The sequence below is a fragment of the Moschus berezovskii genome, chromosome 9, assembly GCF_049115385.1.
Source record: "Moschus berezovskii isolate FMDL1 chromosome 9, NW_MosBer_1.0, whole genome shotgun sequence".
In the NCBI taxonomy this organism is placed as follows: domain Eukaryota; kingdom Metazoa; phylum Chordata; class Mammalia; order Artiodactyla; family Moschidae; genus Moschus; species Moschus berezovskii.
Window position 1 is genome coordinate 1,256,071 of NC_142468.1, and position 12,794 is coordinate 1,268,864.

Sequence of the window (12,794 nt, forward strand, 5' to 3'; positions counted from 1 at the left end):
GGGCCGGCCCGGGGCTCCCAGAGCGCGGGGACCCGGCTCCGGAGGCCGCTGCACCGCCGCTCAGCGGCGCGCGAGCCTCGACTTAGAAGCAGGCGGCCTCCCGTTAAAGACGGGGGTTTCAGGCGCAGCTGTCTGGCGGACCAGCGTTCAGCGCGCGGCCTCTGGAAATGAAGCTGCCTTTTCTTTCTCGTTTCATTGCTGCGGGGAGGGGCACAGCTCGAGGAAGCGGCGCGGACCCCGCGGACGGCAGCACCGAGGGAGAGCACGAGCGGAGCCCCGGGCGGCGGCGAGCTCCCGCACGCGCGGGCTCCTCTCAGCGGGACCGTGCAGCCCGCGCCCGCGCAGGGGCCTCCGAGCTCGCCCTCCAGGGCTGGGCGCAGAGGGCAGCCCGAACCCGCGGACACGCGGCCATGCGTCCGCTGCGTAGAGGGGTTTTGTTCTTTCTCGCACGTCCGAGGCACAGCTGTCGGTTCCTGGGCTGTGATGCTCACCGTCAGCAGGGGTGCATCGGAGGCCTGAGCCGCCTCCACACGCTGCGAGGAAGGGAGGGGACAGGGAAGGTGGACCTCGTTCAAACCACGGCGGCTCGGGTGCCGCCACCAGAGGAGTCGAGAGGGCCGCCCGAGTGTAGAAACACGACACGCAGTCAGTGGGCCTGCCTGTGAAAACTCAGGTGACCGAACACGGCCTGGCCATGAGGTTTACTGTGCCTTTTGCTTAACAGCATTATGGGCTCTGAGGTTCCTTTGCCTGATGAACTTCAAGTATTGAAATAGGCTCCATGTCGGAGGTCTGCGTGAAACTGACCACAGGTGTAGTGAGCTGTGGAGAGGATTTTTGGAGAGACGTCAGCTGCAGAGGCAGTGTGAGCTGGCTGGACCCGGTGTCCTGCTTCTGGCAGAGTTTCTCTATGAGCTTCAGGAGATGATAGGAATGGGGGTAGGAATCCTCCAGGGGGTGCGGAGCTTGCATTCCGCTTCCTGAGGTCAGGGGCCGTGGCTCCTGGCCCCTCAGCCCGGGGTCTCTATCAGCAGCCCCCTTCCACACCCCACCCAGATGGTGGTCCTAAGCAGGGACTCAGATAAAGACCCTGGAGGTGGGGATCAGAACAGTTCTTCAAGCGGCGCCTTGCCGACGTATCAGATGTCCAGAACAGCATTTTCTCTTGGGCATCTAGGCGGGAGGGAATTCAGCTCCAGGACACCGTGTGCCCCGTGGACACAGAACCTAGCCCAGGTTGGGCCCACTCTCACCTGCCCGCGTCAGCTGTCGGTTCAGTTGGTTTCACGGTGGCTTTTCAGAGCCCCTGCACCCTGTGACTGAGGGACTTGGTGGCTGCTCGGCCCTGAGGGTTCCGACAGGGATAAGCACTTCTCGAATTAATGTGATAAATAGGAGACGCTCAGCAGCCAGACACATCCCCTGGCTCACCTGTCAAACCTGATCATCTGGAAGCTTATTCCTCCAGAGTCTTGGATTTCAAATTAGAAATAGGCCTTCTGTTCCTCCCCCTAATTCCTTTCTCAAGCCTCAGTTTGTCCATTTCCCTTGGAGGGATAAGCCTCCTAACCCCCATGCACGCTGTAAGAATACATTTGCTTTCATGAGAAAGAAAAGGGCTGCTTTAAAAATAGGTTGGTCAGGACTAGCGTTTCTAGTTCACCTATATAAATCAAAACCTGTCTTGGCACTTACCATTTCGGTCCTATGCAACAGTAAGATGCAGGTTGTTTTGATTATATTTTGTAATTAGATTTATCCATTCTAATTCATAGTGATGCTTAGCCCTTTCTTCCTCCAAATTCTAACCCAGTGAAAGAGTTTGATATATTTGCACTATTGCTAGGAAGGGTGACAGTGAAAGTTCAAGTCGCTCAGTCGCTTTGCGACCCCATGGACTATAGAGTCCATGGAGTTCTCCAAGCCACAATACTGGAGTGAGTAGCCTTTCCCTTCTCCAGGGGATCTTCCCAACCCGGGGATTGAATCCAGGTCTCCCGCATTGCAGGCGGATTCTTTACCAGCTGAGCCACCAGGGAAGCCCTGTAGACATTAGCTGTTAAGTATTTTTATCATTATTGTAAATCACCTGCTCTTGTTAATAAATACTGAATGCTCAAATCCTCACCCCTCCCTCAGAGCCTGAAGGGTGTCTGCCCCGTGAGGCGTGTGTGAAAAGGGGTCATCTAGGAAGGAAACAGTAGTTTCTGATGAGCCTGTCGCCCTCCCTGTGTAAGGGGTTGGTTGCACTGGAGCTGGGAAGCCCCTGGGTGAGAGTGGTGTTCCTTCAGGCATGCACCACGGCTGGTCTCAGTGCCAGTGGCTGGGAGGAGCCCTGTGAGACGGGGAAGGTCTGGCCCCTGGGCCATTAGGGAAGGAGGGAAGGGCACCCAGACATGGTTCCCTCGAAGGGGGCCCCGCTCTTCCGGATTTCACACAGTGACAAGTCTGTTGGCAGTGCCTGTTCACTCATCATTCATCCGTTCATTCCATGAGCATTTACCAAGCACATTTCAGGGGCCTGGCATTCTTAGCCCCTAAAATACCTGGTGGGCTTCCCTGGTGGCTCAGCTGGTGAAGAATCCGCCTGCGATGCGGGAGACCTGGGTTCTATCCCTGGGTTGGGAAGATCCCCTACAGAAGGGAAAGGCTACCCACTCCAGTATTGTGGCCTGGAGAATCCCGTGGACTGAACAGTCCATGGGGTCACAAAGAGTCGGACACAACTGAGCAACTTTCATTTCACCTTCAAAATACCCAAATGGAGGACATGACTCCTGTCTTCCAGCCTCGTAAGAGAGCCAGTAACATTAACTTTAACGTAAAACAGTGTGGTCTGTACAGGGATCACCATGGCCACAGGAGGATATGGGGCACTGAGGTCCCAAGGGCTGACGTTTTACCTGAGGATGGTAGGGAGGAGGGACCAAAGGCTCACGGCAGCCTTCCTGGAGGAGGAGGTATCGGAGCTGGACTTAGAGGCTAGACTTGCAGTTAGACTAGTGTCTGAGTCACCTGCTGGCTATATGTATTTGGGTAACTTACTCACTAAATCTCAATTTTGTCATCTAAACAATGCAGGTAACAGTGTTACCTGCCTCAGAGAATTGTTTAAAGGTTAAATGAAGCAATATACATAAAATACAAACCAGAGTGCCTGGAACAGGCCTCTAAAACTGATAATCAAAAATAGTTCACTAAAACTGATAATCACCACTGCTGACATCATCATTTGCCAGACTTTCTTCACAGTGAAACATCAGTATGTGAAGAATTAATGTATTTAGTTGTGTATATGAGTGACTGAAGTCACTCAGTCGTGTCCGACTTCTTGTGACCCCGTGGACTGTAGCCCGCCAGGCTCCTCCGTCCATGGGATTCTCCAGGCAAGAATACTCGAGTGAGTTGCCATTTCCTTCTCCAGAGGATCTTCCTGACCCAGGGATCAAACCTGGGTCATTCAGGCAGATGCTTTACCGCCTGAGCCGCCAGGGAAGCCCCAGTTGTGTATAGATATCACAAAGAGAAGGAACTTTGACGTTATTTCTGAGAAGTTCGTTTGTGAATCAAACAGATCATCTGAAAAGCAAAATTAGCCCCTTGCCTAAAAGTCACAAATCCTTGTAGCCAAGGATTGAGAATCTAGTAGAATATGTGTAGAATTTTTCTAGAGCAGTGGTTTATTCTTTTTCTTTTTTAAAAATGAAACATTTTAAGCATTTCTCAGTTTTGATTTCATTTTTGATTTCAGTATCAATAGATATAACCCATGTAAACAAGATCTCTTGAGGGGTCTTGCAATAACTTTGCAGAGGGACTTCCCGGGTGATCCAGTGGCTAAGACTCCACGCTCCCAATACAGAGGGCCCAGGTTCGATCCCCAGTCAGGGAACTAGATCCCATATACCTTGGCTGAGACCTGGTGCAGCCAAATAAATTAAAGAAAATGACTTCACAGAGTCCAAAGGGACTCTGAGATAAGAGAGCTCTGAGAGCCTCTGTCCTGAAGAACAGGAGCTTCCTGGCCCCTTTCCCAGATCGCTGGGCTGCAGAAAGGCACGACCGCTCAAGCTGGCTGGGCTGTGCCGACGCCGCCCGCGGGCCTTTCTTGCCTCACCGTCATCTAATAACACCCTCTCCCGTCTCTCCAGGTCGGGGCCTCGGTCTTGGCTCTACGTTGGCCATACCTGGGCTATTAGTGAATAGGCGGCTGGCCCCACCCTAGCGCCAGTGATGCTGTAGCTGTGGCATTGTGGTCGTTTTTTTAATCCTTAAATGATTCTAATGTGAAGCCAAGGTTGAGAACCCCTGTTGGAGGTAGTCAGTGAGAAGGTTAGCCAGTTTGGTAACAGCATCAGGATGTAGCAACAGCAGTTTCCTTTATTTAACTAATCGTTGCTATTAAAAATCTCAGAGAAGCTACGTCCATCTTTATTATCAAAGTTAAAACGCTGATCTTCCATAAAGAGGTTGAAAACGGAACAAGACCCCCTAAACCAACAGCAGTTTTATCATCTTGCTGCTCAGGTTTTAAGTAGTCTGACACACTTTGTCTCTGCGTGGTCAGTTCTCAGCTGAGCTCCATCAGCTCTCCTGTGTCACCTTTGAACTTGGCCTCGTGGGCCTCCTCACACGGCAGTGCTGACTCTGGAGGCCTCCCTAGTCCTTCTCCAGAACCACCCTCTTCCTTGTCCCCCTGGGTGCTGTCTGTGTGGGGACTGTCCACAGAAGCTGGATTCTCAGGCTGGTCCCCAGCCCCCTCCCGCGTTTCACTTCCACCAAGCCCCTCCCACTGAAGGATTTGCATATACTGAGAAAAATCCACATTTCCTTCGTGTTGGGACATCAAAACACAATATGGATGGCCAGTTTATCACTGCAAATACCCTTTAAAATGAATAAACTATGGTACATTTGAAAGCCCAGCAGAGATTATTTTTATGCTCACAGCCTCCTCTTACCCAGAGTAGACCCAGCTCGGTTTATCTGAGTAGTCAGCGCGTATCTCTCTATAATCACCATTTTCAACCTCATGAGAAGTTGATAGTTACCACTGACAGGGCTGGAATGTTTATCTCTGTATTACACTTGAGGATGAGTTATAAATTAAGAATGTTGCCAGTGAATATAAATATCACCAGTTTTCAATCTGAAATAACTGAGACTCCTGTTCTCGGTTCTGAAACCATTCCTCCAAGAGGGGGTGTGGGAAAGAGCTGGGGAGAGACACCTGTTTTGGAAGGTGGCCCCCGTCTGGCAGGAACTCCCCAGGTCAGCGTGGGAGGAACCTGTGGTTTGACTCGTTTGAGGTCTGAGTAGCAGCCCTTTGGCCAGATCCCTCCAGCTAGTGAGCCTGTCCCGGCGGCCGCCTGCCGCAGCCCCTCAGAAGAGCAGCTTTTGCAGACAAGTAAGGCGGGCACAGCCTCTTTGCTGTGACCTGACCTCCAGTGGGCTGGTGTTAGCCCCGGCGATAGACATCTGCTTATCCAGTGGGCAAAAGGGTGCTGTTTCTGTAGTTTTTAAGTCGCGTCCTAGACTATGGCTCCAGATCCTTCAAAGGCCAGGGAACGCAGTGGGCGGTTGCTGGGTGTGTCTTGAGAGCAAAACCCTCCCCCGGACTCCTCCCCAGCAGACCAGCAGTCCCTCCCCCGCCCCCGGGGGTCTCCAGGTCCAGGCCCGGGAGGGTGCTCTGGCACCTGCCTTGGTTGCTCTTCACGCGTCTCTGCCGGGCGTCCCTCTGCTCAGCCCGCTCGAGGCTCCTGAGAGTCGCTCTGCAGTCTAAGCTCCGTGGCGACACAGGGCAGCTGAAGCCACGGACAGGAACTGAGGCCAAGCACAGAAACCAGGAGGGCAGGCCCCGGCGGCGCATGGGGTGTGGCCCGCGACCCGCAGACACCCGGGGGAGGGCGCGCGTGCGTCTCGGCCTCTTGTCTGTGTGGGGCTGCGGGGGGTGCGGGGTTGGCTGCCTTCCGCCTCTGACGCCGTCTTCTCGAACCCCCGCCCCAACCCCGCAGGCTCCATCCACGCCACATCAGTCGCGGCCTCCAGAGTGGAGCAGGCACTGTCAGAAGTGGCCTCGTCCCTGCAGAGCAGCGCGCCCAAGCAGGGCCCCCTGCACCCCTGGATGACGCTGGCGCAGATCTGGCTGCACGCAGGTACCGCTCTGCCCCCAGCCCCACCCCGCGCCGGGGCAGCTGACCCCCAGACCGCCTCTCGGGGTACCCGAGGTCCGGCGGTCCTGCTTGAGCTCTGAGCCTCCGTTTCCTCCTCCGCACTGCAGGCTTCACCGCACCCTCTCCTGGGGTGGTGAGCTCAGCGCCCTGCGCGCTCTAGCAGTGACATCCCAGAGACCCTGGGAGAGGGGTCGGGAGTCCGGGTGACAAAGATGTCTTCACCTAGGCCGGGGAAGGGGCGGCACCCTTGTGTCCAGGCTCCCCTCTCTGATGGCACTCCTGGCGATCCTCAGAGAGCAAGGCAGGTACCCATGGGTGCCAGCCGAGCTGCTAGCCCAGAAAGCAGGTGTGCCCCCCCCCAGTTTCACACGGCTGCTTCTGCATAGCTGGGAAGTCCCCACAGATAAATCCAGCACAGGGGCATTTTAGCCGCGAGAGTCCCCCCATAGGGAGCCAGTGATGGCAGCTGACTTGCTTGCATGTGTATAGTTCCATGTGAAAGATCACTTCCATTTCTCATGTTTTAGCCCTTGATCTGCCAGGCCTTCCCAGGCTTGGCTCCCAGGGTGCCCAGTGAAAGCCCAGATCTGGCTGGGGAAAGTGCTTCTTACCCACCACCGCCCATCTGTTTAGTCCGCTTGTGCCAAGGCTAATTGTACGATGTGCAACCTTATTTGCGGCCTTTGTGTCAGAAGACACAGTTGGATTTATTTACCTGGCTTGGGCATGTCCCAGAGCCAAGCTCAGCCAGTGCCTTCTGTGAGCCGTAACAATGCCCGTAAATTAACAAATTATATTCTTCTAAGCAGAAGCACAGACTAGGGGTGACTCACGACCCTGCTTACCAGTGTTTGGCCTCGCGGGGGCTCCAGACGGGCTGGTGCTGAGGACCCGGGAGCAGCAGTGAAGCCTCCCTTGCGGCTTGCTTGCAGAAGGGCTCAGTCCCCAGTCGAGGACGTAATGACTGTCCTCTGCGGTCACCCTCAGGGGCACTGATGGCAAAACACAGAGAAGGGATTCTCTTTAGTGTCTGGGTCAGGTGAGACTGCCCCTGAACCTGCAGGGCTGGTGGGAGGGCAGAGTTGTCCTTTAAAACGGGCGTGAAGTCGAGTTACTGCTGTTGTCTTTAATGGGCATTTATTTGGCTGCGCGGGTGTCAGCTGCGGTAGGCAGGACCTTCAGTTGCTTTGTGCAAACTCTCAGCTGCCGCACGTGGGGTCGAACTCCCTGACCAGGCATCCATCCCAAGTCCCCTGCGCTGGGAGCGTGGAGTCTCAACCACTCCCTGCCAGGGAAGTCCCTGAAGTTGAGTCTTTGAAGGGCCAAAGTCTGCAAAGCCGGAGGGCTGATGGGGACACTTCCAGGCTTGAGCCAGCTCCCCTGACCCCTCAGGCCCTGCCGTTCTTGCTTGTGTCTCAGAAACGCTGATGACCTGGATGAGGGTCAATGAGTCCAGGACACCTTCGCCTGCCCAATGTGGGGTTAGACCACACTGTGCTCCTCTTGGCGTGACCGGCCACGACTCTTGGGAAGAAACTGTGTATCTGCTTCTGAGAACAGTGACGAACTTGGCAGCTAAGATTCCATTTGGAGTTGTCCCAGAAGTTTAATCAATCATGTGACATCCATTCCTCATTGCCATAGCCTATAAGAGAGAATAAAGTTCTCATTGCTATTAACAGGTGTGGCTTTTAACATTCTAGAGGTTGGTGGAATTGAATTCTGGAAAGCAAATGTCGAACCTGCCGTATAAACTCCGAGCAGAATATAAATCACACATATATAGCGTGAACAGTGGCTCTAATTAGAATCTTATAGGATTGGTACCATATTGACTGTTTCAAAGCACTGACTTTGTTTGAGTCAAGATTAGAATTGTGTCATATATTCAACCTAGTCTTTGAAGTGGTAAATTCAGAAAGAATTCCTAAAACAAGCTTCCACTGAAATGTAACATTTTACCATATGTGGTTTGAGCTTGACTGCTCTGGGAGGCAAAATAAAAGTGACCTACATGTTTTGAGGATGTATGGAAACCAGGGAACATCTGCGTCCAGCATCAGCTCCAGCAATACCGCCAGCCTCTGTAAACGTTGCGGGTTTCAGAGGAGGCTGGATCAAGGCCCGATACCGCAGGCCGCGGTGCTTCTGTGGCCTGTGGGCCTCTTCTCTCCTGGTCGTCTTTCTGTGGTCTGAGTCTGGTGGGGGCTGGTGAGGCGGGGCCCGATGGAGGCAGCCCCGGGTTTGAGAGTGGCGGGTGAGGCCACTCTGAGGCGGCCCAGGCGTCCAGCCTGTTATATAAGCAGGTCCCGGGCCGTGGCGGTGTGTCTGAAAGGCAGAGAGGTCGTGACCGGGAGCCCTGAGCCTCTATTGCTCTGAGGGGACAGCCGCCAGCCCTGCAGGGAGCCCAGCCCAGGAGAGCAGGGACTCTTGGCCCCTGAGGGCTCCCTGGGTGGGAAGACCGTGCCCGGGGCGGCCCCCGCTCTGGGCACTTCTGACCCAGAGCCCCTGGCTCCTCCCAGGACACCTGGCAGCCGACCCACATGGGTTGTCCGTGTTTGGTTGCTTGGTTTGTCTGAACCTATGTGACAATTTCATTTAAATTATGTTTGAAAAAATAATCCAAGCTCATGGTACATCATTTAACCGGTGATCAGCTGACTCATGTTTGGATTATTTCTGATACTTTGCTGTTACAGACAGTGCATCAGTAAATAGCCTTCTGTACATTGTTCTGTGTAAGTTCAGTTCAGTTCAGTTGCTCAGTCGTGTCCAACTCTTTGCAACCCCATGAAACGCAGCACGCCAGGCCTCCCTGTCCATCACCAACTCCCAGAGTCTACCCAAACCCATGTCTGTTGAGTCGGTGATGCCATCCAACCATCTCATCCTCTTTCGTCCCCTTCTCCTCCTGCCCTCAATCTTTCCCAGCATCAGGGTCTTTTTAAATGAGTCAGCTCTTTGCATCAGGTGGCTAAAGTATTGAAGTTTCAGCTTCAGCATCAGTCCTTCTGTATAAGGGTAATTCCTAAAAGTGGAGTTGATAGATCAAAAGTTACTCTTTAATTTTGGTAAATTTTGTCACATTGCCTTCCACAACTGTGCCAGTTTGCGTTCCAGTCAATAAGGTATGAGGACTTCCCTGTGGCTCAGTGGTAAAGAATCCTCCTGCAATGCAGGAGACCCGGGTTCAACCCGTGGGTCAGAGAGATCCTCTGGAGAAGGAAATGGCAACCCACTCCAGTGTTCTTGCCTAGAAAATTCCATGGACAGGGGAGCCTGGCGGGCTACAGTCCCCGGGGTTGGGTTTGACTTAGTGACTGAACAACAGCAAGACGCAGAAGGCCGTTTCCTCTCCTCTTTAGAGCGCGAGTCGTCAGACTTCCAGATCGTTGTCCGTCTGACGGGAAGCTGGGGTCTCAGCTGGCTGCTCGTGGGTCCTGCCGTCATCACCTCAGACACTGAGCGTGTCTTTCTGGTTTGTCAGCACTGGTTGCTGCTGCTGCTGCTGCTGCTAAGTCGCTTCAGTCGTGTCCGACTCTGTGCGACCCCATAGATGGCAGCCCACCAGGCTCCCCCGTCCCTGGGATTCTCCAGGCAAGAACACTGGAGTGGGTTGCCATTTCCTTCTCAGCGCTGGTTACAGGCCAGAAATCCGCCTTGTGTGTACGTGCTGTCTTTTCACTCATTTAGTGTTTTAGGGTTTTGTTGTTGTGGGTTTTTTTGCCAATTTTTTTGTTTACATTTATCAATCTTCTCTTTATAGCATCTGGGCATCACATGATGTTTCAAAAGCAACTGCCCATTTTTACAGTCTCTTTTCCTAAAAGTCCAAGTGTCTTCCAGTGCTATTTGTAATATATACACTGTCTTATAAAGGAGGTCAGAAGGGGTATTTTCCTCTGTTGTACAGAAGGGAAACCCAGGCCAGAGAGAAGCCAGCTCCTCTGTGGTCTCACTGAGACAGGAGTCAGGAGGCCGAATTAAACCATATGACGCTAGTGGCACCTCAAGAGGTATCTCTCTGGGAGTCACAGATCTGTTTCTCTAGAAGCACACGCACGTGGTCACTGGCCATTGGCATCATACATTCACAGTCCAGGGCTGAACCAGGGTCTTTCTCAACCCAAGCAGCTTCTTGGTGCCCACCCTTCAGTATCCTCTTTGGGAATGGCAGCTAAAAATGACTTTTCGGTAGGTGGATAATTTCTGCTTGTTACTTACTAATAATTATAGCTTTTGCTTTGGCACCTCTCACAGTCAAAACCAGCGGCTATTCTTAGATGTGCAAGATCAGATTTTTGGATTTCTGCTGGGAATATGAAGCTGTGACCCTCTCACAAGTCCTTGGCCCTGGCTGGCCTGTCCCTTCTGCCCTGCCCCCTGCCTGCTTCCTCCCGGCTGCCCGGAGGTGCTTTGGCGGGGTCGCAGGGTGCGAGCCTGTGGCCTGGGCGCCAGGCCAAGATGGAGACAGCTCGAAGACAGGTGGCGTGAGGGTCCCTGCACAGGGCATGCCTGCAGGAGGGAGCCGCAGTGCCCAGGGGTCAGGCTGCCCTCATGCCAGCCTCTGTGGACCAGCCCTGCTGGCCCTGCCCCTCCCCTGCCCCGGGGTCGGGATGGGGGGGTTGGATTCCCAGTCTGCAGCCTGCAGGTGGCTGACGTTTGCCAAGCACCATGCGTGTGTCTTGTCTTATCTCAGGGCTTTATGTGTCTTAGCTTGTTTGGTCCTTGCAGTAGCCATATAAAATGTGTGTGTGTGTTGAGTTGCTCAGTCATCTGCAGCTCTTTGCAGTCGCATGGACTGTAGCCCACCAGTCCCCTCTGTCCATGGGATTCTCCAGGCAAGAATCCTGGAGCGGGCTGCCATTTCCTCCTCTAGGGGATCCTCCCGACCCAGGAACTGAACCCACATCTCCTGTGTCTCCCGTATTGCCTGGGGATTCTTTACTGATGAGCCACTGGGGTAGCCCAGGCATATGAGGTATACATACCTTCAGCCACCCCGCTTTACGCATGAGACACCGAGATACAGGTCTCCCGTCACCCCGCTAGGGTTACCTGGCTAACGGGGAGAAACCAGAATCTAGACCCACCGTGGCCCCAGAGCCCCAGCCCCGCCCAGTGCGGCCCCCAGCTGTGAGCGGGTGCTGGGAGTCTGAGCTCCAGGCTCTGGAGCTGGTGGACAGCCGTGTCTCCCTTCGTGGAGTTTGCGCTTCAGCCGCACTGGGCTCCCCGTGCCGAGGGCCCTGGGGCGGCGGGGCAGGCTGGGGAGAACGAGAAGGGAGGTGGCCGGCCGGGACCAGAGGCGGCGTTATCAGACCAGGCCCGTGGGGGCTCCGCATGTGGAGGGGCGCCGGAGCCACGTCTTCTGGGTGAAGCTGATAAACATCCATGGAGGAGCTGCTGACGATGAGACCGCGGGTGAAGGATTCTGTGAGGTGGTGATTCTGCTTCCCACCGCGGCGGCCTGGGTGGGGGGAACAGGTGGATATCTCAACCCTCGCTTGAGGTTTGGGCAGGAAACAGAAAGTCGTGAGTGGCTTTTTAAAGCCAAGGAATGTGAAGGCCCTGGGGGAGCGCTGATGGAGGAAGGGACAGCCAGGACCCAGACCTGAAGGGACGTCCCTGGGGGTCCAGTGGCTAAGACTCCACGCTCCCGATGCAGGGCCCTGGTTCCACCCCTGGGCGGGGAACCGGACCCCACAGGCTGCACCTGAGAGCTGTGGGCTGCAACTGGAGAGCCCTCACCCCACAACTGGGATCCAGTGTAGCACCCCAAAAAATGGAGCAGAGGAAAGCCAAATCAGTGGCAAGGGAGTGGTCAGCAAGGTGGGGGAAAGCGAGGGGTGCTGTCCATGCGGCCAGGGGGCTGCAGACAGGCCTTTGTGGAACCCAGGGGCTTGGGTCCCAGGCTAGACTCACAGAGACCCCGGCCCCGCCGCCGTCTGCCGGGACCTGCCTCCCCAGCCCTGCTGCTCTCCCTGCAAAGTGACACCGTCATGACAGTCACGGTAACACACAAGCATGCTCAGCAGGCAGCAATCACCCAGGAGCTTCTGAGACAGCGATTTCTAAATCAGCCTTCTATTTTTTATGTATTTTTTAAAGTTATACTCCAGGTATAAAATAAAATATGATAAATAGTGTTTGCTGTGTACTATATTGGGCTTCCCAGGTAGCGCTAGTGGTAAAGGACCCGCCTGCTATGCAAGAGTGATGAGACCTGGTTTGATCCCTGGTCAGGAAGGTCCCCTGGAGGAGGGCAGGGCAACCCACTCCCTCATTCTTGCCTGAAAAATCCTGTGGACAGAGGAGCCTGGAGGGCTACGGTCCAGGGGGTCTCAAAGAGTCGGACACGACTGAGTATGCACACACTGTCCATGTGTGTATATTAGGCATATAATGTGCACATGCACTCACTATACCTGTGTGTGTTATAATAGTATATATTATGTGTATATCTTAACTGAATATCATATCATAATATACTCCATAATATTAGCAAATGTCCCCGTAGCCCGTGTTGGACAATATATCCTCGTAGGCTCTTTCATCCCTAATAGTCTGTACATCTCAGTCCCCTGCCCTTTCCCCTTCCCTCTCCACTCTGTGAATAAACAG

At 54.1% G+C, this 12,794-nt stretch overlaps 1 protein-coding gene across 8 annotated transcripts in view; it reads left to right on the plus strand.

Moving 5' to 3' along the window:
* Positions 1-12,794, plus strand: part of TTC7B (tetratricopeptide repeat domain 7B) — a 270,335-nt gene that overhangs the window by 229,171 nt on the left and 28,370 nt on the right. For 6 of the 8 annotated variants that reach the window (XM_088839368.1, XM_055436426.2, XM_055436427.2 and 3 more), the window contains one exon: positions 6,015-6,155. The exons of the other annotated variants lie outside the window; for them this stretch is intronic. In XM_088839368.1, the coding sequence (XP_088695494.1) occupies positions 6,015-6,155 (141 nt within the window). The remainder of the gene's footprint in view (positions 1-6,014; positions 6,156-12,794) is intronic. 8 annotated transcript variants of the gene reach the window in all.